We start from the raw sequence: 26,087 nt of genomic DNA on the forward strand, positions 1-26,087 counted from the left end.
GGTGCCTGGGAGGCAGCACACCATGTGGGTATCTCTATCAGGCTGACAGAACCTCCTGTCTGTTCCCCTGTGACTGCCGCATTCCTCATTTTCCTCTTTCCCTTCTGCAACACAGAACTAGGCTCAGTGCCAGAGTCCTACTCGCCATGGTCGTCCTCTGTCAGGTCACCCCCCTCAACAGCATCCAAAACAAGATAACGATTACTGAGGGGGATGATCACAGGATGCTCTCTACTGTCTGAGCTCATTCCTTCCCTTTCCTGACAGTCACCCACTTGTCTAACTCCTGCAGTGTTGGGGGTGACTAAGTCCCTGTAGCTCCTATCTATCTCCTGCTCACTTTCCCTAATAAGCTGTAGGTCATCAAGTCACAGCTCCAGATCCCTAACACGGTCTCTCAGGAGCTGCATCTTCGTGCACCTGGTGCAGACGTGGCCATCTGGGAGACTGGAAGATTCCCAGGATTCCCACGTCTGACACCCAGAGCAAAATACTAACCCTACATGGTGAGGCCTCATCTGTGCATTATAAAGTTTCAACATTACATCTTTGCTTTTATATTTATTCCTCTTAAAATAAATGCTAACATCGCATTTGCCTTCCTCACCACAGATTCAATTTGCAAATTAACCTTCAGAGAATCCTGCACAAGGATTCCCGTTACTTTGCGCCTCAGTTTTTTGTAGTTTTCTTCATTTAGAAAATATTCTACCCTTTCATTTCTTCTACAAAAGTGCAAGACCATACACTTCCTGATAGTGCATTCCATCTGCCACTTCTTTAGCCAGCCTCTTAATTTGTCTAAGTCCTTCTGTAGCTACTCTACTTCCTCAAAACTACCTGCCCTTCCACCTATCTTCATATCATCTGCAAACTTTGCAACAAAGCCATCGATTCCGTCGTCCAATTTATTGACATAGTGTAAAAAGAATCGGTCCCAACACAGATACCTGTGGAACACCATTAGTCACTAGCAGCCAACCAGAAAAGATTCCCTTTATTCCCACTCTTTGCTGCCTGCTAATTTTCTGTAATAACATGGATTGGTAAATTAGTAAACAGCTTCATGTGTGGCACCTTAACAAAGGCCTTCTGAAAATACAAGTACACAACATTAAACGATTCTCCTTTGTCTATCCTGCCTGTTATTTCTTCAAAGAATTCCAAGAGATTTGTCAGAAAAGATTTTCTATCCAGGAAACAATGCTGACGAAAGCATGTGTCTCCAAGTACTTTGAGACCTAATCCTTAATAAACAACTCCAACATCTTCCCAGCCACTGAGGTTAGATGAACTGGCCTACAAGGGTAAAGGACATTGATGGCAGTTATATACAGGCCTCCCAAAAGTGGCTGGGAGGTGGACCACAGGTTACAACAGGAAATAGAAAAGGCGACTCAAAAGGGCAATGTTATGATAGTTATGGGAGATTTTAACATGCAGGTCGATTGGGAAAATCAGGTTGGTAATGGATCTCAAGACAGTGAGTTTGTTGAATGCCTAAGAGATAGTTTTTTAGAGCAGTTTGTCGTTGAGCCTACTAGGGGATCAGCTATACTGGATTGGTTGTTATGTAATCAACTGGATGCGGTTAGGGAGCTTAAGGTACAAGAACCGTTAGGACCCAGTGATCACATTGTGATTGTGTTCAACTTGAAATTTGATAGGGAGAAAGCAAAGTCTGAGGTAGCAGTATTTCAGTGGGGTAAGGGTAATTCCAGTGGTATGAGAGAGGAGTTGGCCAAAGTAAATTGGAAGGAGCATCTGGCAGGGACGTCAGCAGAGCAGCAATGGCGTGTGTTTCTGGGGAAAATGAGGAATGTGCAGGACATGTGCATTCCAAAACTGAAGAAATACTCAAATGGTAAAATAGTAAAACTATGGCTGACAACGGAAGTCAAAGCTATTGTAAAAACAAAAGAAAGGGCATACAACAAAGCAAAAATTAGTGGGAAGATAGAGGATTGGGAAGTTTTTAAAAACCTACAGAGAGCAACTAAAAAAAATCATTAGAAGGGAAAAGATGGAATATGAAAGCAAGCTAGCAAATAATATCAAAGTGGTAAAAGTTTTTTCAAGTATATTAAAAATAAAAGAGAAATGAGAGTGGATATAGGACCACTAGAAAATGAGGCAGGAGAAATAATAATGGGGGACAAGGAGTTGGTTGCTGTAATTAAATGTGCATTTTGTGGCAGTCTTCACTGTGGAAGACACCAGCAGCATGCCTGATGTTGTATTGTGTGAAGGAAGAGAAGTGAGTGCAGTTTGTTACGTACCCCATAAAGGGTTAAAAGAACTAGCAGAAATGGAACACACCTGGAGTCTTGTTTTGCTATAAACAAAACACTATTTTATTAGTATCTATGTAATATAGTAATATAAAACCAGATAGAACAAACAGGTAGGCAGAGTTTATGCATATATAAGTGTGTAAATATAAAACCCCCAACTTCTTCAAGCTTAGGTGGTAAATGATACAGTCTTATGATGGTATGTGAGAAAGTTCAGTTCAATACCTGAGGTTGCTGTTGTTGGTAAGAGAGAGAGCTTTGTAATCCAAAGGCGTATGTTGTGAGAAGGCAATTACACTGATATTCCACAGATTCCACGACAGCAATACTAAATAACAATAGCAGTAGATTTTATCTCCAAAGTTGTTGCACTCCACACACGAAGTATCACCGATATTGATCTTCAACGAATATCCTTTCAACATAAGTGGTACCACACCTGAATTCAGCTATGAGACATCTCAAAGTGGTGGACACAGGATACTCAAACAAAATCCACGTATGGATTATCACCAACAGTAGTTTATCACAAAAAGGGGATCATCTTCAAGGGAACAAACACCCAGGCGAGGGTTGACACACCGTTAGATTCCATACAGTTACTCCAAACACCCAACGTGATATCCGGTTTCACAACATATGAAATAACTCCAACAGTGATTTGCCACAGGGGTGCCTTTCTTCAGTGAACTACCATAGAACATTACAGCACAGAAACAGGCCTTTTGGCCCTTCTTGGCTGTGCTGAACCATTTTTCTGCCTAGCCCCACTGACCTGCACCTGGACCATATCCCTCCATACACGTCTCATCCATTTACCTGTCCAAATTTTTCTTAAATGCAAAAAGTGAGCCCACATTTACCACTTCATCTGGCAGCTCATTCCACACTCCCACCACTCTCTGTGTGAAGAAGCCCCCCCCCCCAATGTTACCTTTAAACTTTTCCCCCTTCACCCTTAACCCATGTCCTCTGGTTTTTTTCTCTCCCCTAGCCTCAGTGAAAAAAGCCTACTCAATCTATATCCATCATAATTTTATATACCTCTAACAAATCTCTCCTCATTCTTCTATGCTCCAGGGAATAAAGTCCTAACCTATTCAACCTTTCTCTGTTACTCCGTTTCTCAAGTCCCGATAACATCCTTGTAAACCTTCTCTGCACTCTTTCAACCTTATTAATGTCCTTCCTGTAATTCAGTGACCAAAACTGCACACAATACTCCAAATTCAGCCTCACCGATGCCTTATATAACCTCACCATAACATTCCAACTCTTATACTCAATACTTTGATTTATAAAGGCCAATGTACCAAAAGCTTTCTTTACGACCCTATCTAACTGTGACACCATTTTTAGGGAATTATATATCTGTATTCCCAGATCCCTCTATTCTACTGCACTCCTCAGTGCCCTACCATTTACCTTGTATGTTCTATCTTGGTTTGTCTTTCCAAAGTGCAATACCTCAGGCTTGTCTGTATTAAACTCCATCTGCCATTTGTCAGCCCATTTTTCCAGCTGGTCCAAATTCCTCTGCAAGGTTTGAAAACCTTCCTCACTGTCTACTACACCTCCAATCTTTGTATCATCAGCAAATTTGCTGATCCAATTTACCACATTATCATCCAGATCATTGATATAGATGACAAATAACAATGGACCCAGCACTGATCCCTGTGGCACACCACTAGTCACAGGCCTCCACTTAGAGAAGCAATCCTCCACTACCACTCTCATGTTTCCCATGGTGGGGGAGTCTAGGACAAGGGGGCACAGCCTCAGGATAGAGGGGTGCCCTTTCAGAACAGAGATGTGGAGAAATTTCTTTAGCCAAAGGGTGGTGAATATGGAATGTGTTGCCACATGCAGGTGTGGATGCCAGGTCATTGGGTTAAGGCAGAGATTGATAGGTTCTTGATTGGACATGGCACCAAAGGTTACGGGGAGAAGGCCAAGAATTGGGGTTGAGGCGGAGATGGAATAAAAGCTTCTGCCATGATTGAATGGCAGACTAGACTCGATGGGCCAGATGGCCTAATTCTGCTCCTATATCTTATGGTCTTATAATTTCCTTTCTTCTGCCTCTCTTCCTTAGACCATAAGACTATAAGACACAGGAGCAGTATTAGGCTATTCAGCCCATTGAATCCGCTCCATCATTTCATCATGGCTGATCCCAGATCCTATTCAACCCCATACACCTGCCCTCTCACCATATCCCTTGATGCCTGACCAGTCAGGAATCCATCAACTCTGCTTTAAGTATAACCACGGACCTGGCCTCCACCGCAGTCTGTGGCAGAGCATTCCACAGATTCACTATCCTTTGTCTAAAAAAATTCCTCTTTACTTCTGTTTAAGTCCGCCAGGACTTAAGAACTTTTAAAAAGCTATTATTAATGCTTTTTGAGATAGTGATTTAGATGCATATCATATTTTTTACTGAGTTAAGTATTGTATGTAATTAGTTTTGCTACAACAAGTGTATGGGACATTGGAAAAAAGTTGGAATTTCCCCATGGGGATGAATAAAGTATCTATCTATCTATCTATCTAAAAGGTCACACCTCAATTTTGAGGATGTGCCTTCTAGTTCTGGATGCCCCCACCAGAGGGAACATCCTCTCCACATCCACCCTATCTAGTCCTTTCAGTATTCGGTAGGTTTCAATGAGATCCCCACACATTCTTCCAGTGAGTTCAGGCCCAAAACTACCAAATATTTCTCATATGTTAACCTCTTCAGTCCCAGAATCATCCTCATGAACCTCCTCTGGACTTTCTCCAATGACAGTACATCCTTTCTAAGATAAGTGGCCCAAAACTGTTGACAATACTCCAAGTGGCTTGACTAGTGCCTTATAGAATTATCTCATTGTTTGTATATTCTATTCCCCTTGAAATAAATGCCAACACTGTATTTGCCTTCTTTACCACAGACTCAACCCGTGAATTAACCTTCTGGGAGTCCTGCATTAGGACTTCTAAGTCCCTCTGCACCTCTGCTGCTTGAATTGTCTCCCTTTTTAGATAATAGTCTGCACTATTCTTTCTTTTGCTAAATGCATTATCATATGTTTCCCAACACTATATTCCATCTGCCACTATTTTTGCACATTCTTCCAATTTTTCTAAGTCCTGCTGCAATCACATTTCTTCATATCATCCACAGACTTTGCCACAAAACTATCAATTCCACTATCTAAATCATCGACAAACACTGTGAAAAGTCACAGACCTAAGAAATAACCCCGTTTGTTACTTCTTCCTGTCAGGCAAGAGCTCATGGAATTACAGGGAAGTTACTACCATGGGTGGAGCACTGGTTGGTCGGCAGAAAACAGAGAGTGGGAATAAAGAGATTCTATTCTGGCTGGCTGCCGGTTACCAGTGGAGTTCCACAGGGTTCAGTGTTGGGACCACTGCTTTTTATGATGTATGTCAATGATTTGGACTACGGTATTAATGGATTTATTGCTAAATTTGCTGATGGTACAAAAATAGGCGGAGAAGCGGGTAGTGTTGAGGAAACAGAGAGCCTGCAGAGAGACTTAGATAGTTTAGAGGAATGGGCAAAGAAGTGGCAAATGAAATACAATGTTGGAAAGTGTATGGTCATGCACTTTGGTGGAAGAAATAAATGGGCAGACTATTATTTAAATAGAGAGAGAATTCAAAATGCAGAGATGCAAAGGGTCTTGGGAGTCCTTGTGCAAGATACCCTAAAGGTTAAACTCCACGTTTAGTTGGTTGTGAAGAAGGCGAATGCAATGTTGGCATTCATTTCTAGGGGTATAGAATATGAGAGCAGGATGTGATGTTGAGACTCTATAAGGCACTTGTGAGACCACACTGGAGTATTGTGTGCAGTTTTGGGTTCCTTATTTTAGAAGGGGTATACTGACATTGGAAAGGGTTCAAAGAAGAGTCACAAAAATGATTCCAGGAATGAAAGGGTTACCATATGAGGAATGTCTGGCGGCTCATGGACTGTATTCTCTGGAGTTCAGGGGAATGAAGGGGGATCTCATAGAAACATTCCGAATGGTAAAAGGCTTGAACAGATTAGATATGGTAAAGTTATTTCCCATGGTAGGGGATTCTAGGACAAGAGGGCACAATTTCAGGATTGAAGGGCATCCTTTTAGAACTGAGATGTGGAGAAGTTACTTTAGTCAGAGGGTGGTAAATCTATGGAATGTATTACCATCAGCGGCTGTGGAGGCCAAGTCATTGGGTGTATTTAAGATGGAGATAGGTAGGTTCTTGATTAACCATATAACCATATAACAATTACAGCATGGAAATAGGCCATCTCGGCCCTTCAAGTCCGTGCTGAATGCTTACTGTCACCTACTCCCACTGGCCCGCACTCAGCCCATAACCCTCCATTCCTTTCCCGTCCATATACCTATCCAATTTTACTTTAAATGACAATACCGAACCTGCCTCTTCCACTTCTACTGGAAGCTTGTTCCACACAGCTACCACTCTGAGTAAAGAAATTCCCCCTTATGTTACCCTTAAACTTTTGCCCCCAACTCTCAATTCATGTCCTCTTCTTTGAATCTCCCCTACTCTTAATTGAAAAAGCTTATCCACATCAACTCTATCTGTCCCCCTCATAATCTTAAATACCTCTATCAAGTGCCCCCTCAACCTTCTACGCTTCAAAGAATAAAGACCTAACTTGTTCAACCTTTCTCTGTAACTTAGGTGCTGAAACCCACATAACATTCTAGTAAATCTTTGTACTCTCTCTATTTTGTTGACAACTTTCCTTTAATTTGGTGACCAGAACTGTACACAATACTCCAAATTCAGCCTTACCAATGCCTTGTACAATTTTAACATTACATCCCAACTTCTATACTCAATGCTCTGATTTATAAAAGCCAGCATACCAAAAGCTTTCTCCACCACCCTATCCACATGAGATTCCACCTTCAGGGAACTATGCACCATTATTCCCAGATCACTCTGTTCTACTACATTCTTCAATGCCCTACCATTTACCATGTATATCCTATTTGGATTATTCCTACCAAAATGTAGCACCTCGCACTTGTCAGCATTAAACTCTATCTGCCATTGTTCAGCCCACTCTTCTAACTGGCCTAAATCTCTCTGCAAGCTTTAAAAACCTACTTCATTATCCACAATGCCACCTACCTTAGTATCATCTGCATACTTATTAATCCAATTTACCACCCCATCATCCTGATCATTAATGTACATGACAAACAACATTGGCAAACACGAGGAGATCTGCAGATGCTGGAAATTTGAACAACACACACAAAATGCTGGTGGAACACAGCAGGCCAGGCAGCATCTATAGGGAGAAGTGCTGTCGACGTTTCGGGCCAAGACCCTACATCAGGATGTTGAACATTGGACCCAGTACAGATCCCTGAGGCACACCGCTAGTCACCGGCCTCCAACCTGACGTTATCCACCACTACTGTCTGGCATCTCCCATCCAGCCATTGTTGAATCCATTTTACTACTTCATTGTTAATACCTAACAATAGAACCTTCCTAACTAACCTACCGTGTGGAACCTTGTCAAAGGCCTTACTGAAGTCCATATAGACAACATCCACTGCTTTACCCTCGTCAACTTTCTTCGTAACCTCTTCAAAAAATTCAATAAGATTTGTCAAATATGACCTTCCACGCACAAGGCCATGTTGACTGCTCCTAATCAGACCCTGTCTATCCAGATAATTATATATACCATCTCTAAGTATACTTTCCATTAATTTAACTATCACTGACGTCAAACTTACAGGCCGATAATTGCTAGGTTTACTCTTAGAACCCTTTTTGAAGAATGGAATCACGTGAGCAATACGCCAATCCCCCGGCACCATCCCCATTTTTAATGACATTTGAAATATTTCTGTCAGAGCCCCTGCTATTTCTACACTAACCTCCCTCAAGGTCCTAGGGAATATCCTGTCAGGATCCGGAGATTTATCCACTTTTATATTCCTTAAAAGCGCCAGTACTTTCTCCTCTTTAATCGTCATAGTTTCCATAACTTACCTACTTGTTTCCCTTACCTTACACAATTCAATATCCTTCTCCTTAGTGAATACTGAAGAAAAGAAATTGTTCAAAATCTCCCCCATCTCTTTCGGCTCCACACATAGCTGTCCACTCTGATTCTCTAAGGGACCAATTTTATCCCTCACTATCCTTTTGCTGTTAATATAACTGTAGAAACCCTTTGGATTTATTTTCACCTTACTTGCCAAAGCAACCTCATATCTTTTAGCTTTTCTAATTTCTTTCTTAAGATTTTTCTTACATTCTTTATATTCCTTGAGCACCTCATTTACTCCATGCTGCCTATATTTATTATAGATATCTCTCCTTTTCCTAACCAAGTTTCCAATATCCCTTGAAAACCATGGCTCTCTCAAACTTTTAACCTTTCCTTTCAACCTAACAGGAACATAAAGATTCTGTACCCTCAAAATTTCACCTTTAAATGACCTCCATTTCTCTATTACATCCTTCCCATAAAACAAATTGTCCCAATCCACTCCTTCTAAATCCTTTCGCATTGCCTCAAGGTTAGCCTTTCTCCAATCAAAAATCTCAACCCTGGGTCCAGTCCTACCTTTTTCCATAATTATATTGAAACTAATGTTATTGTGATCACTGGACCCGAAGTGCTCCCCAACACATACCTCCATCACCTGACCTATTTCATTCCTTAACAGAAGATCCAACACTGCCCCTTCTTTAGTTGGTACCTCTATGTATTGCTGCAAAAAACTATCCTGCACACATTTTACAAACTCCAAGCCATCCATCCCTTTTACTGTATGGGCTTTCCAGTCTATGTGTGGAAAATTAAAATCTCCCACAATCACAACCCTGTGCTTACGACAAATATCTGCTATCTCCTTGCAAATTTGCTCCTCCAATTCTCGCTCCCCATTAGGTAGTCTATAATACACCCCTATAAGTGTTACTACACCTTTCCCATTCCTCAATTCCACCAAAATAGTCTACCCAGACGAGCCCTCTAATCTATCCTGCCAGAGCACCGCTGTAATATTTTCTCTGACAAGCAATGCAACACCTCCCCCTCTTGTCCCTCCGATTCTGTTACACCTGAAGCAACGAAATCCAGGAATATTTAGTTGCCAGTCACACCCCTTCTGCAACCATGTTTCACTAATAGCTACAATATCATATTTCCAGTTATCAATCCATGCTCTAAGCTCATCCACCTTTCCTACAATGCTCTTAGCATTAAAATAAAGCATTTAAGAAATTCTCCACCTCTTCCTCTCTGTTTATCTCTAACAGTACAAAGAACTTTACTGTCTTCTTTTTTTTCCTTCTCCCATACATCTGTTCCTACAACCTGGTTCCCCTCCCCCCCCATAAACCTTTGGCGCACTACGTCACGCACCTGCGCCTAGCCTCTTTTCCGCAATATTGGTGTCATCTGCAAATTTACTGATCCAGTTGACCACATTATCCCTCAAATCATTGATATAGATGACAACAAAGGACCCAGCACCGATCCCTGATGTACTCCACTAGTCACAGGCCTCCATTCGGAGAGGCAACCATCTACTACCACTCTCTGCCCTCTCCCACAAGCCGATGTCTAATCCAATTTACTACCTCATCTTGAATGCTGATCGACTGAACCTTTTTCATCAACCTTCCATGTGGGACCTTGTCAAATGCTTTGTTAAAGTCCATGTAGATTCATCTTGAGAGTCATTGTACTCTCAAAATTTCACTTTTTAAGGCCTCCCACTTACCAAGTACACTTTTGCCAGAAAACAGCCTGTCCCAATCCACACTTGCTAGATTCTTTCTGATGCCATCAAAATCAGCCTTTCTCTAACTTAGAATCGCAACCTGTGGGCCAGACATATCTTGCTGCATATTTACTTTGAAACTAATGACATTGTGATCACTAAATATAATGCGTTCGTTCCCCTTCACAAACTTCTGTCACCTGTTCTATCTCATTCCCTAATAGCAGTTCAAGTAGATATAGTGTATTCAAATTTTCAGAAGGCATTTGACAAAGTACTGCATAAGACGCCTATGTTGGTACTGGAAGAAGTGTGTTGGTATGGATTGAAAACTGGCAGTCTCAGAAAACAGAGAGTCAGAATAAATGGTTTGTTTTCATGTTGTAAGGATATAACTAGTGGAGTCCCTAAGAGATTGCTTCTTGACCCTCAATTATTTACTATTTATACAACATAGAGCAGTATAGCACAGGAATACAATGTCTGTGCCCATTATGATTTCTATTTAACCTTACCCAATCCATATTTCTTCATTCCCTGCTTGGCTAAATCCCTTTTGATTATTACTACTAATATCTGCTTCAATACCTCTCCTGGTAGAGCATTTCAGCACCTACTACTCTTCTTAAACAAATAAATTTGCCTCAAACTCTCCTTTAAATGTCCCCCATCTCACCTTAAGTGTATGGTCATGTATTTGACATTTCAATCTAGGAAAGAGACACTGATTCTAAACCTTATCAAGGTCTCCCACAATTTCATATAATACTATTATCAAACACCTTTATCGTAGTCCCAGGGTTGTCCATGCATGCTAGCCTTATAGCTATTACTTTCTAATCCATGCCATATCCTGGCGAACTTCTTCTCCACCCGCTCCAAAGCCTCCACATGATTTCTGTTTTGAGGCAAACAGAACTGCACACAATACTCTAAATGTGGCCTAAACAAAGATTTACACAGGTGCAATTTGACATCCCAACTTTTATACTCAATGCCCTGACTAATAAGTGCAAGCATTCTGTCCACCTACTTTACCAGTTGTATCTTTATTTTATCTTTAAGAGAGCTATAGACCTGCACCCTAAGATTCATCAGTGTCCCAAAGGTTCCTGCTATTTATTGCATACTTTCTTCTTACCTTTGGCCTCTCAAAGTTTAACACCTCACACTTGTCCAGATTAAACTCCAGCTGCCATTTCCCCACCCATGTTTCTAACCTTCCCACTACCTATAACTCAGATGAACTTTTGTGTTGTCTGAAAACTTATTAATTAACCAGCATTCTTATCCAACAATATTTTAAACAGCACAGTTGTAGAAGATAAAAAATGTGCAGCTCATTCATTTTATTTAATTGTATTTATTTTTACTTTTCCAGGGATCCCTCCTAATCTACCCAAGTGATGAAGTGGAATCTGGTTTTAAGATACTAAAAGGAAAACCAACTAACAGACCAGTCAAAGTTCTTGTCAGGGTTTACATTGTGAAAGTGAGTAAACTTTTTATAGAAATTTTCTCTTAGCGATATTGAGCTTGAAATAGTAATAGCCTGTTTCATTTGTTTCTGCAGTCATTACAATATAGAGGAGGGAGGAGGTATAATGGAGGTATAGCTATGGAAGGGGCAAATATTTTTACAGAGTGGTGAAGGCTAATACAATGGAAGCATTCAAGAGGCACTTTGATAGGCACATGAATGTGCAGGAAAAGGAAGAATATGGATACTATGTAAGTAGAAGGGATTAGTTGAATTGGGCATTTGATTACAGGTTTAATAGTTTGGAACAACATTGTGGACATCTGTGCTGTTGGAAATGGAGGAGGAGAGGCCCAGAAAAGGAAGGAACGAGTCAGAGATGAGAGCAGGGTCACAATTAGCTGCAGACATAATGGCATTTTGGAGATCTGCATGAGTACAGAATGTTTGTCAAGCTGGAAGAAGTTAGAAAGTTGCCCTGAGTAGAACAAACTAAGACAGTACCCCACCTCCCACAAGATGGGAGAAGCTTGGGCCCATGCGAGTTCCCATAGCTACACCTTTGACCTTAAACAAGATTTCCTTCAATTCTACTCAACTTTTTTAAGATGAGAATTTCAACCAGTGTTGGTGATGATGTTAAAGCAGCTTAATACCACCCAGTCAGAGCAGCAAGTCTTCATTTCTAGATCAATAACTTACAATCCCCTACACAAGCACTGTAAGAATGCCTTTACCAAAAGGACTGCAGTAATTTCAGGTGTTTCACCATCATATTTTAAAGATTTTAAAGGCAGAGCTTCACGGCAGTTTCTCTGAGTTGAGGAGCGACCAATCAGCAGGACGCAGTGTGTAAAAAGAGCCACCATTCAGTCAGGTTTGCATTCAAGATTTAACAAGCAGAGTTCACGTCAGTTTTCTCTGAGTTAGGCATTTGGTGCCAGGGAATGCGTGGAAAGAGCTAGCTTTCAATCAAGATGACAATCAAGATTTTAAAGGCAGAGCTTCGCGGCATTTTCTCTGAGTTGAGGAGCAACCAGTCAGCAAGAGAGATTCATTAGAAAAGGCCAATAAAAATAGCACAGGTGCAAGTGGTGCGGCCATTCCTTTGAGTGGGCCAGTATTTAGAGTGGCTTTGGCTCATCAGGCTTAGGGGAGGTGAAATATCTTGTTAGTTCCTCTCCGTTTGTTCTTATTTGTTTATCCTTACCTGTTAGGGCATAATAGTTTACTGACAATGGCTCCAGGAGCAGTGTTTTGTACTCTGTGGGATGTAGGAAGTCTGGGAGACCTCCAATCTCACGGATAAACACATCTGCACTAGGTAGCTGGAGCTGCTGCTCCTGTAAGTACACATTAAAGAACTGGAGCTGCAGCTTGATGACCTTCGATTCATACAGGAAAATGAGGAGGTGACAGGGAGGTAGTCATCCCTAGGTTTCAAGAGTCAGGAAACTGGGTGACTGTCAGGAGAAAGAGGGGAAATGCACAGCCAGTGCAGAGTATGCCTGTGGCCACTCTCTTCAATAGTAAGTATATAGCTTTAGATACTATTGAGGGGGATGGCCTACTGGGGGGAACCACAGTGCCTGGGTCTCTGCGATTGAGTCTGATGCTGTGGCTCAGAAGGGCAGAGAGTTGAAACAGACTGCACTGTTGATAGGAGAGTCCCGAGTTAGAGAAGGTTCTAGAGACAGCCAGGTTCTATGTTGCCTCCATGGTGCCAGGATCAAGGATGTCTCACTTCAGGTCCATGGCATTCTCGAGGGTGAGGGTGAGCAGTCAGAAGACTTGGTACATATAGGAAAACAATGTGAGAAGGTGCTGAAGGGAGATTTTAGGGAGTGAGGTAGATTGCTGAGAAACAAGATCTCCAGGGTAGTAATCTCTGGAGTTGATTATTATCAGTGAGGTCTCATGGTACTTGGAGGCACATGATGAAATAGGCCGTTGTCAGCACGGTTTCCTCAAGGGAAAATCTTGCCTAACAAACGTTTTGGAATTGAAGAAATAGGAAACAGGATAGACAAAGGAGAATAGCATATTTGGATTTTCAGAAGCCTTTGACAAGGAGCCAAACGAGGCTGTTTAACAAGCTACGAGCCCATGTTATTACAGGAAAGAGTAGTATGGATAAAGCAGTGGCTGATTGGCAGGAGGCAAAGAGGTGGGAATCAGGGAGGCTTTTCTGGATGGCTTCTGGTGACTAATGTTCGTCCACAGTGATCTGTGTTGGGACCCATTCTTTTTCATTATATGTTCAATGATTTGGATGGGGAAATTGATGGCTTTGTTGCAAAGTTTGCAGACAATATGAAGATAAGTTTTGTTTTGAGGAAGTAGAGAAGATACAAGAAACTGAAATGCAAAGGGATTTGGAGTTCTTGTGCGGGATTCCATAAAAGATTAATTTGCAAGTTGAGTCTGTGGTGAGGAAGGTAAATGCAATGTTAACATTTAGTTCAAGAGACAAGAATATAAAAGCAAGGGTGTAGTGTTAATAATATGTAATATAATGTTAATGTCTCCCCAATAGTAACAGGGACATCGAGGAGCCGGTAGAGAGGCAGGTTCTGAAACAGTGCAATAATAATAGGGTTGTTGTGATGGGAGATTTTAACTTTCCTAATATTGACTGACATCTCCTTGGAACAAGAGGTTTAGATGGGGTAGAGTTTGTTAGGTGTGTTAGGAAAGTTTTCTGATGCAATATATAGATAAGCTATCCAGAGGAGAGGCTGTACTTGATCTGGTATTGGGAAATGAACCTGGTCAGGTGCCAGGTCTCTCAGTGGGAGAGCAGCTTGGAGTTAGTGATCACAACTCTATTTCCTTTACCATAGTGCTGGAAAGGGATAGGAGCAGACAATCTGGGAAATCATTTAATTGGGGTAGGGGGTAATATAGTATTAGGAAGGAACTTCAGAGCATAAATTGGGTGCAGATGTTCTCAGGGAAATGCATGGCAGAAATGTGGTAAATGTTCAGGGAGCATTTGCATGGAATTCTGCATAGGTATGTTCCATTGAGGCAGGAAAAGGGATGGTAGGGTAAAAGAACCATGGTGTACAAAGGATGTGGAAAATCTAGTTAAGAAGAAAACAAAAGCTTACAAAAGGTTCAAGAAACTAGGTACTGATAGAGTTCTAGAAAATTACAAGGGAGCCAGGAGGGAGCTCATGAGAAGGCCTTGGCGAGCAGGATTAAGGAAAACCCCAGGGCATTCTACAAGTATGTGAAAGGCAAGAGGATGAGCTGTCTGAGAATAGGACCAATCAGGTGCGATAGTGGAAATGTGTGCATGGAGTCGGAGGAAGTAGCGGAGGTAATTAATGAGTACTTTGCTTCAGTATTCACCTGTGAAAAGGACCATGGCAATTCTGGAGATGACTTACAGTGGACTGAAATGCCTGAGTGTATAGACATTAAGAAAGACGATGTGCTGGAGCTTTTGAAAAGCATGAAGTTAGATAAGCCGCTAAGATCAGGTGAGATATACCCCAGGCCACTGTGGGAAGTGAGGGAGGAGGTTGCTGAGCCTCTGGTGATGATCTTTGCATCGTCAATTGGGACCAGGGGATTGGAAGGTTACAAATGTTGTTTCCTTGTTCAAGAAAGGGGGTGGGGATAACTTAGGAAATTGTATACCAGTGAGTCTTATTTCAGTGGTGGGCAAGTTGCTGGAGAAGATCCCGAGAGGCAGGATTTATGAGAATTTGGACAGACATAATCTGATTAAGGATAGTGAGCAAGGCTTTGTCAAGAGCAGGTCATGCCTTATCAGCCTGAATGAATACTTTGAGAACTATGGGTAACCCTAGGTAACTTCTAAATTAAGTACATGTTTGGCACAGCATTGTGCACCAAAGGGCTTGTATTTTGCTGTAGGTTTTCTATGTTTCTATGTAACTAAACACAGTGATGAAGGTAGAGCAGTGGATGTAGTGTATATAGATTTGAAGTAAGGCATTTGATAGGATTCCCCATGCAAGGTTCATTCAAAAAGTAATGAGGCATGGGATCCAAGGAGACCTTGCTTTGTGGATCCAGAATTGGCTTGCTCACAGAAGACAAAGAGTGGTTGTAGATGATTGATACTCTGCATGGAGGATGGTGACCAGTGGTGGTGTTCCACAGGGATCTGTTCTGGGACTCCCTCTCCTTGTGATTTTTATAAATGACTTGGATGAGGAAATGGAAGGGTGGGTTAGTAGTTTGCTGATGATGCAAAATTTGGGGGTGTTTTGAATAATCAGGATGGATGTCAGACGTAACTGCGGGGCATTGATAGGATACAAAAATAGGCTGAGAAATGGCATATGGAGTTCAACTCAGATAAGTTGCTATAATAAGGAACTATGATGTTGTGGTGATTACAGAGAATTGGAGGAGCTATGATGTTGTGGCCATTACAGGGACTTGGATGGCTCAGGGCAGGAATGGTTACTTAGAGTGACAGGCTTTAGATGTTTCAGAAAGGACAGAGAGGGAGGCAAAAGAGGTGGGGGCATGGCATTGTTAATCAGAGATAGTGTCACAGCTGCAGAAAAGGGAAGAAGTCATGGAGTCTCTGTGGGTGGAAATTAGAAACAGGAAGGGGTCAATAACTCTACTGGATGTTTTTTATAGACCTCCCAATAGTAACAGAGACATCGAGGAGCAGATAGGGAGACAGATTCTGGAAAGGTGTAATAATAATGGGATTGTCATGGTGGGAGATTTTAATTTCCCAAATATTGATTGGCATCTCCTTACAGCATGGGATTAAGATGGAGTGGAGGTTGTTAGGTCTGTTCAGTAAGTTTTCCTGACACAATATGTAGATAAGCCTAGAAGAGGAGTGGCTGTACTTGATCTGGTATTGGGAAATGAACCTGGTCAGGTGTCAGGTCTCTCAGTGGGAGAGCATTTTGGAGATGGTGAACACAATTCTATCTCCTTTACCATAGCATTCGAGAGGGATAGGAACAGGGAAGTTAGGAAAGCATTTAATTGGAGTAATGGGAAATATAAAGCTATCAGGCAGGAACTTGGAAGCATAAATTGGGAACAGATGTTCTCAGGGAAATGTACAGCAGAAATGTGGCAAATATTCAGGGGATATTTGTGTGGAGTTCTGCATAGGCACATTCCAATGATGCAGGAAAAGGATGGTAGGGTACAGGAACCGTGATGTATAAAGGCTGTTGTAAATCTAGTCAAGAAGAAAAGAAAAGCTTACGAAAGGTTCAAAAAACTAGGTCATGATAGAGATCTATAAGATTATAAGGCTAGCAGGGAGGTTTAAGATTGAAATTAGGAGAGCCAGAAGGGGCCATGAGAAGGCCTTGACGAGCAGGATTAAGGAAAACCCCAGGGCATTCTACAAGTAATTGAAGATCAAGAGGATAAGACGTGAGAGAATAGGACCAATCAAGTGTGTCAGTGGGAAAGTGTATATGGAACTGGAGGAGATAGCAGAGGTACTTAATGAATACTTTGCTTCAGTATTCATGACAGAAAAGGACCTTGGCGATTGTAGGGATGATTTACAGCGGATTGAAAAGCTTGAGCATATAGACATTAAGAAAGAGGATATGCTGGAGCTTTTGGAAAGCATCAAGTTGGATAAGTCTCTGGGATCGGATGAGATGTACCCCAGGCTACTGTGGGAGGCAAGAGAGAAGATTGCTGAGACTCTGGCAATGATTTTTGAATCATCAATGGGGACGGGAGAGGTTCTGGAGGATTGGAGGGTTGCAGATGTTGTTCCCTTATTTAAGAAAGGGAGTACAGATAGCCCAGGAAATTATAGACCAGTGAGTCTTACCTCAGTGGTAAGTTGATGGAAAAGATCCTGAGAGGCAGGATTTATGAACATTTGGGGAAGCATAACATGATTAGGAATAGTCAGCATGGCTTTGTCAAAGGCAGGTCGTGCCTTATGAGCCTGATTGAATTTTTTGAGGATGTGAATAAACACATTGATGAAGGTAGGGCAGTAGGTGTAGTGCATATAGATTTCAGCAAGGCATTTGATAAGATATCCTATGCAAAGCTTATTGAAAAAGTAAGGAGGCATGGGATCCAAGAGGACCTTGCTTTGTGGATCCAGAATTGGCTTGCCCACAGAAGGCAAAGAGTGATTTTTATAAATTACCTGGATGAGGAAGTGGAGGGATGGATTAGGAAGTTTGCTGATGACACAAAGCTTTGGGGTGTTGTGGATAGTGTGGAGGGTTGTCAGAGGTTATAGTGGGACATCAATAGGTTGCAAAACTGGGCTGAGAAGTGGCAGACGGAGTTCAACCCAGATAAGTGTGAGGTGGTTCAGTTTGGTAGGTCAAGTATGATGGCAGAATATCGTATTAACAGGAGAACTCTTGGTGGTGTGGAGGATCAGAGGGATCTTGGGGTCCAAGTCCATAGGATGCTCAAAGCTGCTGTGCAGGTTGACTGTGTGGTTAAGAAGGCATACGATGCACTGGCCTTCATGAACCGTGGGGCTGAGTTTAGGAGCCGAGAGGTAATGTTGCAGCAATATAGGACCCTGGTCAAACCCCACTTGGAGTACTGTGCTCAGTTCTGGTCGCCTCACTACAGGAAAGATGTGGAAACTATAGAAAGGGTGCAGAGAGATTACAAGGATATTGCCTGGATTGGGGAGCATGCCTTATGAGAACAGTTTGAGTGAACTTGGCCTTTTCTCCTTGGAGTGGCAGAGGATGAGAGGTGACTTGATAGAGGTGTATAAGCTGATGAGAGATATTGATCATGTGGATAGTCAGAGACTTTTTCCCAAGCCTGAAATGGCTAACACGAGAGAGCACAGTTTTAAGGTGCTTGGAAGTAGGTATGGAGGAGATGTCATGGGTGAGCTTTTTTACGCAGAGTGGTGAGTACGTGGAATGGTCTGCCGGCGATGGTGGTGGAGGCAAATACAATAGGTTCTTTTAAGAGACTCCTGGATGGGTACATGGAGCTTAGAAAAATAGAGGGCTATGGGTAACCCTATGTAATTTCTGAAGTAAGTATGTGTTTGGCACAGCATTGTGGGCTGAAGGGCCTGTATTATGCTGTAGGTTTTCTATGTTTCTGTGTTTCTCTAAGTGTGAAGTGGTTCATTTTGGTAGGTCAAATTTGATTATAGAATATAATGTTAATAGTAAGACTCTCAGCAGTATAGAGGATCAGCAAGATCTTGGAGTCCAGGTCCATAGGACACTCCAAGCTGCTGTGCAGGTTGGCAGTGTTGTTAAGAAGACGTATGGTGTGTTGGCCTTTATCAACCATGGGATTAAGTTCAAGAGCCGTGAGATAATGTTACTGCTGTAGAAGACTTTAGTCAGACCCCACTTGGAGTATTGTGTTCAGTTCTGGTCACCTCACTACAGGAAGGATGTGGATACTATAGAAAGAGTGCAAAGGAGATTTACAAGGATGTTTCCTGGATTGGAGAGCGTGCCTTTTGAAAATAGGTTGAGTAAACTTGGCCTTTTCTGCTTGGAGTGATGGAGGATGAGAGGTGACCTGATAGAGTTGTATAAGATGATGAGAGGATTTGATCATGTGGATAGCCAGAGGCTTTTTCCCAGGCTAAAATGGCTAACATGAGTGGCATAGTTTTAATGGAAGTTGGTACAGAGGGGATGTCAGGGGTAAGTTTTTCACACAGAGAGTGGTGGGTGCATGGAATGCACTGCCGGTGACAGTGGTGGAGGCGGATACAATGGGGTCTTTTAAGAGATTTGTAGATAGGTAAATGGAGCTGAGAAAAATAGGGGCTATGTGCTAGGGAAATTCTAGGCAGCTTCTGGAGTAGGTTACATGGTTGGCACAACATTGGGGGCTGAATGGCCTGTAATGTGCAGTTGATTTCTATGTTGAGGCTTTGTAAAGCACCTGTGAGGCCTCACTTGGAGTATTGTGAACTGCTTTGGGCCCCTTAGAAAGGATGTGCTGAAATTGGAGGAGGTTCAAAGGACGTTCATGAAAATGATTCTAGAATTGAATGGCTGGTCATGTTAAGAACACTTGATGGTTCTGGGCCTGTACTCACTGGAATTCAGAAGAATGAGGGTGACCTCATTGAAACCTATCAAATGGTGAAAGGCCTTAATAGAGTGGATGTGGAGAGGCTGTTTGCTATGGTTGAAGAGTCTAAGCCTAGAGGACACAGACTCAGAATAGAGTGCTTTTAGAATGGAGATGAGGAATAATTTTTTTAGCCAGAGAGTGGTGAATCTGTAGAATTCTTTGCCACAGGCAGCTGTGGAGGCCGTTTTTATGCATACTTAAGGCAGAGGTTGATAGATTCTTGATTGGTCAGGGCATGAAGGGATATGGAGAGAAGGCAAGAGATGGGGACTGAGAGGAAAACTGGTTAAGCCGTGATGAAGTGGTGGAGCTGACTCGATGGGCCAAATGGCTTATTTCTGCTCCTATCTGGTCTTATGGTCTTAGCTTCTTGAGAACAAATAGGGTCACCTTTTTTTTATGGAAGCTTATATGATGTATAGCTCCAGGGTTCTGCTCTCAATGGGGTTTTTTCCAGTTAGTAGGGTTTTTTTTTTAGTTAATAGGGGTTTTTTTTCCCTTCTTTTTTCTTTCAAAAAAATTCTTAACACTATTTTTTTCTTATTATTATTGATATATTGCTTAGCTTTGTTAATCAGTTATTTGCTAATTTAATTCTTCATTGTACATAATGACATATTGACTTAATCTATCTTTTTCTGTGATCTTCAACAATAATTAATAAACATAGAACATAGAATAGTACAGCATATTAAAGGCCCTTCAGCCCACAATGTTGTGCCGACCCTTAAACCCTGCCTCCCATATAACCCCCCACCTTAAATTCTTCCATATACCTGTCTAGTAGTCTCTTAAACTTCACTAGTGTATCTGCCTCCACCACTGACTCAGGCAGTGCATTCCACGCACCAACCACTCTCTCAGTGAAAAACCTTCCTCTAATATCCCCCTTGAACTTCCCTCCCCTTACCTTAAAGCCATGTCCTATTGTACTGAGCAGTGGTGCCCTGGGGAAGAGGCGCTGGCTGTCCACTCTATCTATTCCTCTTAATATCTTGTACACCTCTATCATGTCTCCTCTCATCCTCCTTCTCTCCAAAGAGTAAAGCCCTAGCTCCCTTAATCTCTGATCATAATCCATACTCTCTAAACCAGGCAGCATCCTGGTAAATCTCCTCTGTACCCTTTCCAGTGCTTCCACATCCTTCCTATACTGAGGCGACCAGAACTGGACACTGTACTCCAAGTGCGGCCTAACTAGAGTTTTATAGAGCTGCATCTAATAAAAAAGATTTTAAAATAAAAAATGGTGACCTTGACGGCATTGGCCATATCCTGAACAATGATTAAGCAATATACAGTAAAATAAATAAATAGTTTATATTTCAATTAGTATTTTCATGTGAGAATCACCATGAAGATGCTGATTGAGTGAAAATTTAAAAAAGCTGCAAATGCTGGAAAACTTTTTAGATTATGAGGACACAGTCCTCGTTTATTGTCATTTAGAAATGCATGCATGCATTAAGAAATAATACAAAATGATAGAAACTAAAACAAAAGCAGAAAATACTGGATGTACTGAAATACTGAACGTTGGGTTGCATCTTTGGAAGTTCTTTCATCAGAAGTGAAAAGTGATAAAAAGCTCATGCAGCTGGAGAGAGGCTGGGCTCTGACAGTGTAAACAAGGTCATTTGAAGATTAAGTGAATGGAAACAGAGGAGGAGAAGAAGATAAAATAATTTGGGAGTTGAAAAATACAGAGCTGGATGAGAAGCCCAGCTGATGAGGCTGGCGATGCTCTTCCTCCTGGAGAGGGAAAGAAGGACAAGAGAAACAAACTGAGCCAATATTACAGATGGATAACTGCTGTATACTGGGAAATCTAGTTGTAGAGTTGAAAAGGCTGCAATAAGTCAATGTAGGGATGGGAGGGGGAAATTAAAGTGCAGATAAAGAGAAGCCTAGGGTCATCCCTGCGGACTAAATGCAGGTGTCCTCTGGTTTCACCACGGCAGACGAGGTAATATCTTGATAATATGACATTTAGGCTTTGGCTTAGCAATTCCTAGAGTTTTTTGTTTGGCAGTGTTTTAGGGCCTGGATATAGCTACCTGGGATTTGTCCATTTTCCTTCTTTAACTTACATTGCAGTAAGTGTTGTGGTCCTGGGTACATTAGGAAGAGTTGGCCAACTGATTATTTTAATCAAACCTCTGGTGACTTACTAAAGATTATTTTTCTTCCAAGGCAACTAATCTTGCTCCTAGTGACCCGAATGGGAAATCTGATCCTTATATTGTGGTTAAAATTGGTGAACAAATGCAAGACAGCATGGAACGGTATATCCCCAAACAGCTCAACCCAGTCTTTGGAGAGTGAGTATTTATGATGTTTTCTTGTTATACAATCAATGAGTAAACTGCTGGAAAACCTAAATTATATAAAAGATTTATTTGCACAACTTGAGGATTTGTGAGGATTATTTTGTCAATGTTTCTTATACTATAGAAGTGAAAGCACTCAAAATGGCTTGAGTCTGTGAAATTCATACAATAAATAAAGTGCTTAATCAAAGTTAATTGTTAATAAACATTTAATTACTGTATTGCATTAGGCTGGAATTAGAAATTTCCTTCCAGTGCTAGAAAAAAATATAACTTGCGTTGGACTATTAAGAGTCAACCAGTAATGCACATGGCCCACTATTATCAGATACCACAAGCAGTAGAAACGGACGGATGTGTGAAGTATCTGCCACATGCTTTAACTTCTTAAAGGCAATCCTTTATTACCAGTTTCTTATGAGGTTGCATGATAAATAGAGGCAGGATAAGGCCATTTAAGGGTCATTAAAGGATAAGTGAGTAGGCCAGTGGCGAGAGTAGAAGCGACAGGCTTTGACTCTAAAGAGGCTTCAGCTCTATGTAAAGCATCTGTTAAGGTTTCCTTTTTGTTTTCTTTTTCCCTCCTTTACTGTACCATTTAAATGGCTGTGGTATGCTCTTTGTGTCAGATGTTGGAGAACTGAGAGACCCAGAGTCACCCAAGGAACTACATCTGCGTGAATGCATCCGGTTGCAGCTCCTTGAAGACCATGTTAGGGATCTGCAGCAGCAGCTGGATGACCTTCAGCTTGTATGGGAGAGTGAGAAGATAATTGATCAAAGTTACAGGGAAGTAGTCTCCCCAAAGTTGCAGGAGGCGAGTAGCTGGGTGACCGTCAGGAGAAATGGCAATGTGCATAGGCAGTTAGAGCAGAGCACCCCTGTAACTGCCATTCTCCTCAAAAATAAGTATACTGTTTTGGATAATTTTGTGGGGGATGACCTCCCGGGAGAATGCCATGGTGACCGGGTTACTGGCACTGAACATGGGTTCGTGGTGCAGAAGGGAAAGAGAGAGAAGAAGGGAGCGGTAGTGATAGGGGACTCGATAATGAGGGGAGCAGACAGGAGATTCTGTGGATGTGAACAGAACACCCGAATAGTATGTTTCCTCCCAGGTCAGAGATGTCTAAGATCGTGTCCACAACATTTTGGAGAGGGAGGGAGAGTGGCCAGATGTCTTGTTACATATTGGCACCAATGACATAGGAAGGAAAAGCAATGAGGTCCTGAAAAGAGAATTTAGAGAGCTATGTAGAAAGCTGAGAAGCAGGACCTTCTGGGTAGTAATTTCTGGATTGCTACCTGTGCCACGCACCAGTGAGATTAGAAACAGGATGATTTGGCATATAAATGCGTGGCTGAGAAGTTGGTGCAGGGGGTAGGACTTCAGGTTCTTGGATCACTGGGGTCTCTTCTGGGAGAGGTATGACCTGTTCAATAGTGACGGGTTGCGCCTGAACCCAAGAAAGACCAATATTCATGCAGGCAGGTGTGTTAGAGCTGTTGGGGAGGGTTTAAACTAACTTGGCAGTGGGGGTAGGAACCGGAGTGAAGTGACTCAGGAGAGGATGGATGGTAAAAAAGTAAAGATAGCATGCAGTCAGATTGTCAGGAAGGGCAGGCAGGTGATGGGACTTAGTTGCAGCCAACAGGCTGAGTATCAAATCATTAGGGAGGTGGAATAAGAAAGGATAGCAAATACGTTACTCAAGGTGTTGTATCTGAATGCACGTAGTATAAGAAATAAGGTGGATGATCTTGTTGCAATATTACAGATTGTCAGGTATGATGTTGTGGCCATCACTGAATCATAGCTGAAGGATTGTTGTAGTTGGGAGCTGAATATCCAAGGTTACATGATATATTGGAGGGATAGGAAGGTAGTCAGAGGGAATGGTGTGGCTCTACTGATAAAGAATGGCATCAAATCAGTAGAAAGATGTGGCATAGGATCGGAAGATATTGAATCCTTATGGTTTGAGTTAATAAACTGCAAGAGTAAAAGGACATTGATGGCAGTTATATACAGGCCTCCCAATAGTGGCTGGGAGATGGACCACAGATTACAACAGGAAATAGAAAAAGCGACTCAAAAGAGCAATGTTATGGTAGTCATGGGAAATTTTTACATAGTCATGGGAAAATCAGGCTGGTAATGGATCTCAAGAGAGTGAGTTTGTTGACTGCCTAAGAGATGGCTTTTTAGAGCAGTTTGTCATTGAGCCTACTAGGAGATCAACTATACTAGATTGGGTGTTATGTAATGAACCAGAGGCGATTAGGGAGTTTAAGGTAAAAGAACCCTTAGGAACCAGTGATCACAATATGATTGAGTTCAACTTGAAATTTGATAGGGAGAAAGTGAAGTCTGATATAGCAGCATTTCAGTGGAATAAGGGAAATTAAGTGGTGTGAGAGAGCTGCTGGCAGGGATGTCAGCAGAGCAGCAATGGCGTGTGTTTCTGGGAAAAATGAGGAAGGTGCAGAATGTATGTATTCCAAAAATGGTAAAATCGTTTAACCATGGCTGACAAGGGAAGTCAAAGTTATTGTAAAAGCAAAAGAAAGGGCATACAACAAAGCAAAAATTAGTGAGAAGTTAGAGGATTTGGAAGCTTTTAAAAACCTACAGAGAGTAACTAAAAAAATCATAAAAGGGAAAAGATGAAATATGAAAGCAAGCTAGCAAATAATATCAAAGTGGATAGTAAAAGTTTTTTCAAGTATGCTAAAAATAATGGAGAAATGAGAGTGGATATAGGACCACTAGAAAATGAGGCAGGAGAAATAATAACAGGAGACAAGGAGATGGCTGATGAACTAAATGAGATTTTTGTACCAGTTTTCACTATGGAAGACACAAGCAGTATGCCTGATATTGTAGTGTGTGAAGAAAGAGAAGTGAGTGCAGTTACTATTACAAGAGAGAAGATGCTCAAAAAGCTGAAAGACCTAAAGGTACATGAACTGCACCCCAGGGTTCTGAAAGAAGTAGTGTTAGAGATTGCAGTGACATTAGAAATGATCTTTCAAAAAATCATTGGACTCTGGCATGGTGCCAGAGAATTGAAAAATTGCAAATGTCACTCCACTCTTTAAGAAAGGAAATTATAGACCAGTTAGCCTGATCTCAATGTTTGGGAAGATGTTAGAGTCAATTGTGAACATAGAACATAGAATAGTACAGCACAGTACAGCCCTTAAGCCCACAAAGTTGTGCCGACCCTTAAACCCTGCCTCCCATATAATACCCCACCTTAAATTCCTCCATATACTTGTCTAGTAGTCTCTTAAATTTCACTAGTTTATCTGCCTCCACCACTGACTCAGACAGTGCATCCAACGCACCAGCCACTTTCTGAGAAAAAAAACCTTCCTCTAATATCCCCTTTGAACTTCCCACCCCTTATCTTAAAGCCATGTCCTCTTGTATTGAGCAGTAGTGCCCTAGGAAAGAGGCAATGGCTGTCCACTCTATCTATTCCTCTTAATATCTTGTATACCTCTATCATGTCTCCTCTCATCCTCCTTCTCTCCAAAGAGTAAAGCCCTAGCTCCCTTAATCTCTGATCATAATCCATACTCTCTAAACCAGGCAGTATCCTGGTAAATCTCATCTGTATCCTTTCCAACGCTTCCACATCCTTCCTATAGTGAGGCAACCAGAACTGGACACAGTACTCCAAGTGTGGCCTAACCAGAGTTTTATACAGCTGCATCATTACCTCGTGACTCTTAAACTCTATCCCTTGACTTATGAAAGCTAACACTCCATAAACTTTCTTAACGACCCTATCTACCTGTGAGGCAACTTTCAGGGATCTGTGGACGTGTACCCCCAGATCCCTCTGCTCCTCCACACTACCAAGTATCCTGCCATTTACTTTGCACTCTGCCTTGGAGTTTGTCCTTCCAAAGTGTACCACCTCACACTTCTCCAGGTTGAACTCCATCTGCCATTTCTTAGCCCACTTCTGCATCTTATCAATGTCCCTCTGCCATCTTTGACAATCCTCTACACTATCCACAACACCACCAACCTTTGTGTCATCTGCAAACTTGCCAACCCACCCTTCTACCCCCACATCCAGGTCATTAATAAAAA

The 26,087-nt window shown here is 41.8% G+C and overlaps 1 protein-coding gene across 1 annotated transcript in view; it reads left to right on the plus strand.

Moving 5' to 3' along the window:
* fer1l4 (fer-1 like family member 4) overlaps window positions 1-26,087 on the plus strand; it is a 477,640-nt gene that overhangs the window by 373,906 nt on the left and 77,647 nt on the right. The window contains 2 exon segments of the mRNA XM_073062298.1: window positions 11,475-11,585; window positions 21,843-21,970. Of these exon segments, the coding sequence (XP_072918399.1) occupies window positions 11,475-11,585; window positions 21,843-21,970 (239 nt within the window).

The sequence above is a fragment of the Hemitrygon akajei genome, chromosome 11 (assembly GCF_048418815.1).
Source record: "Hemitrygon akajei chromosome 11, sHemAka1.3, whole genome shotgun sequence".
Classification (NCBI taxonomy): Eukaryota; Metazoa; Chordata; class Chondrichthyes; order Myliobatiformes; family Dasyatidae; genus Hemitrygon; species Hemitrygon akajei.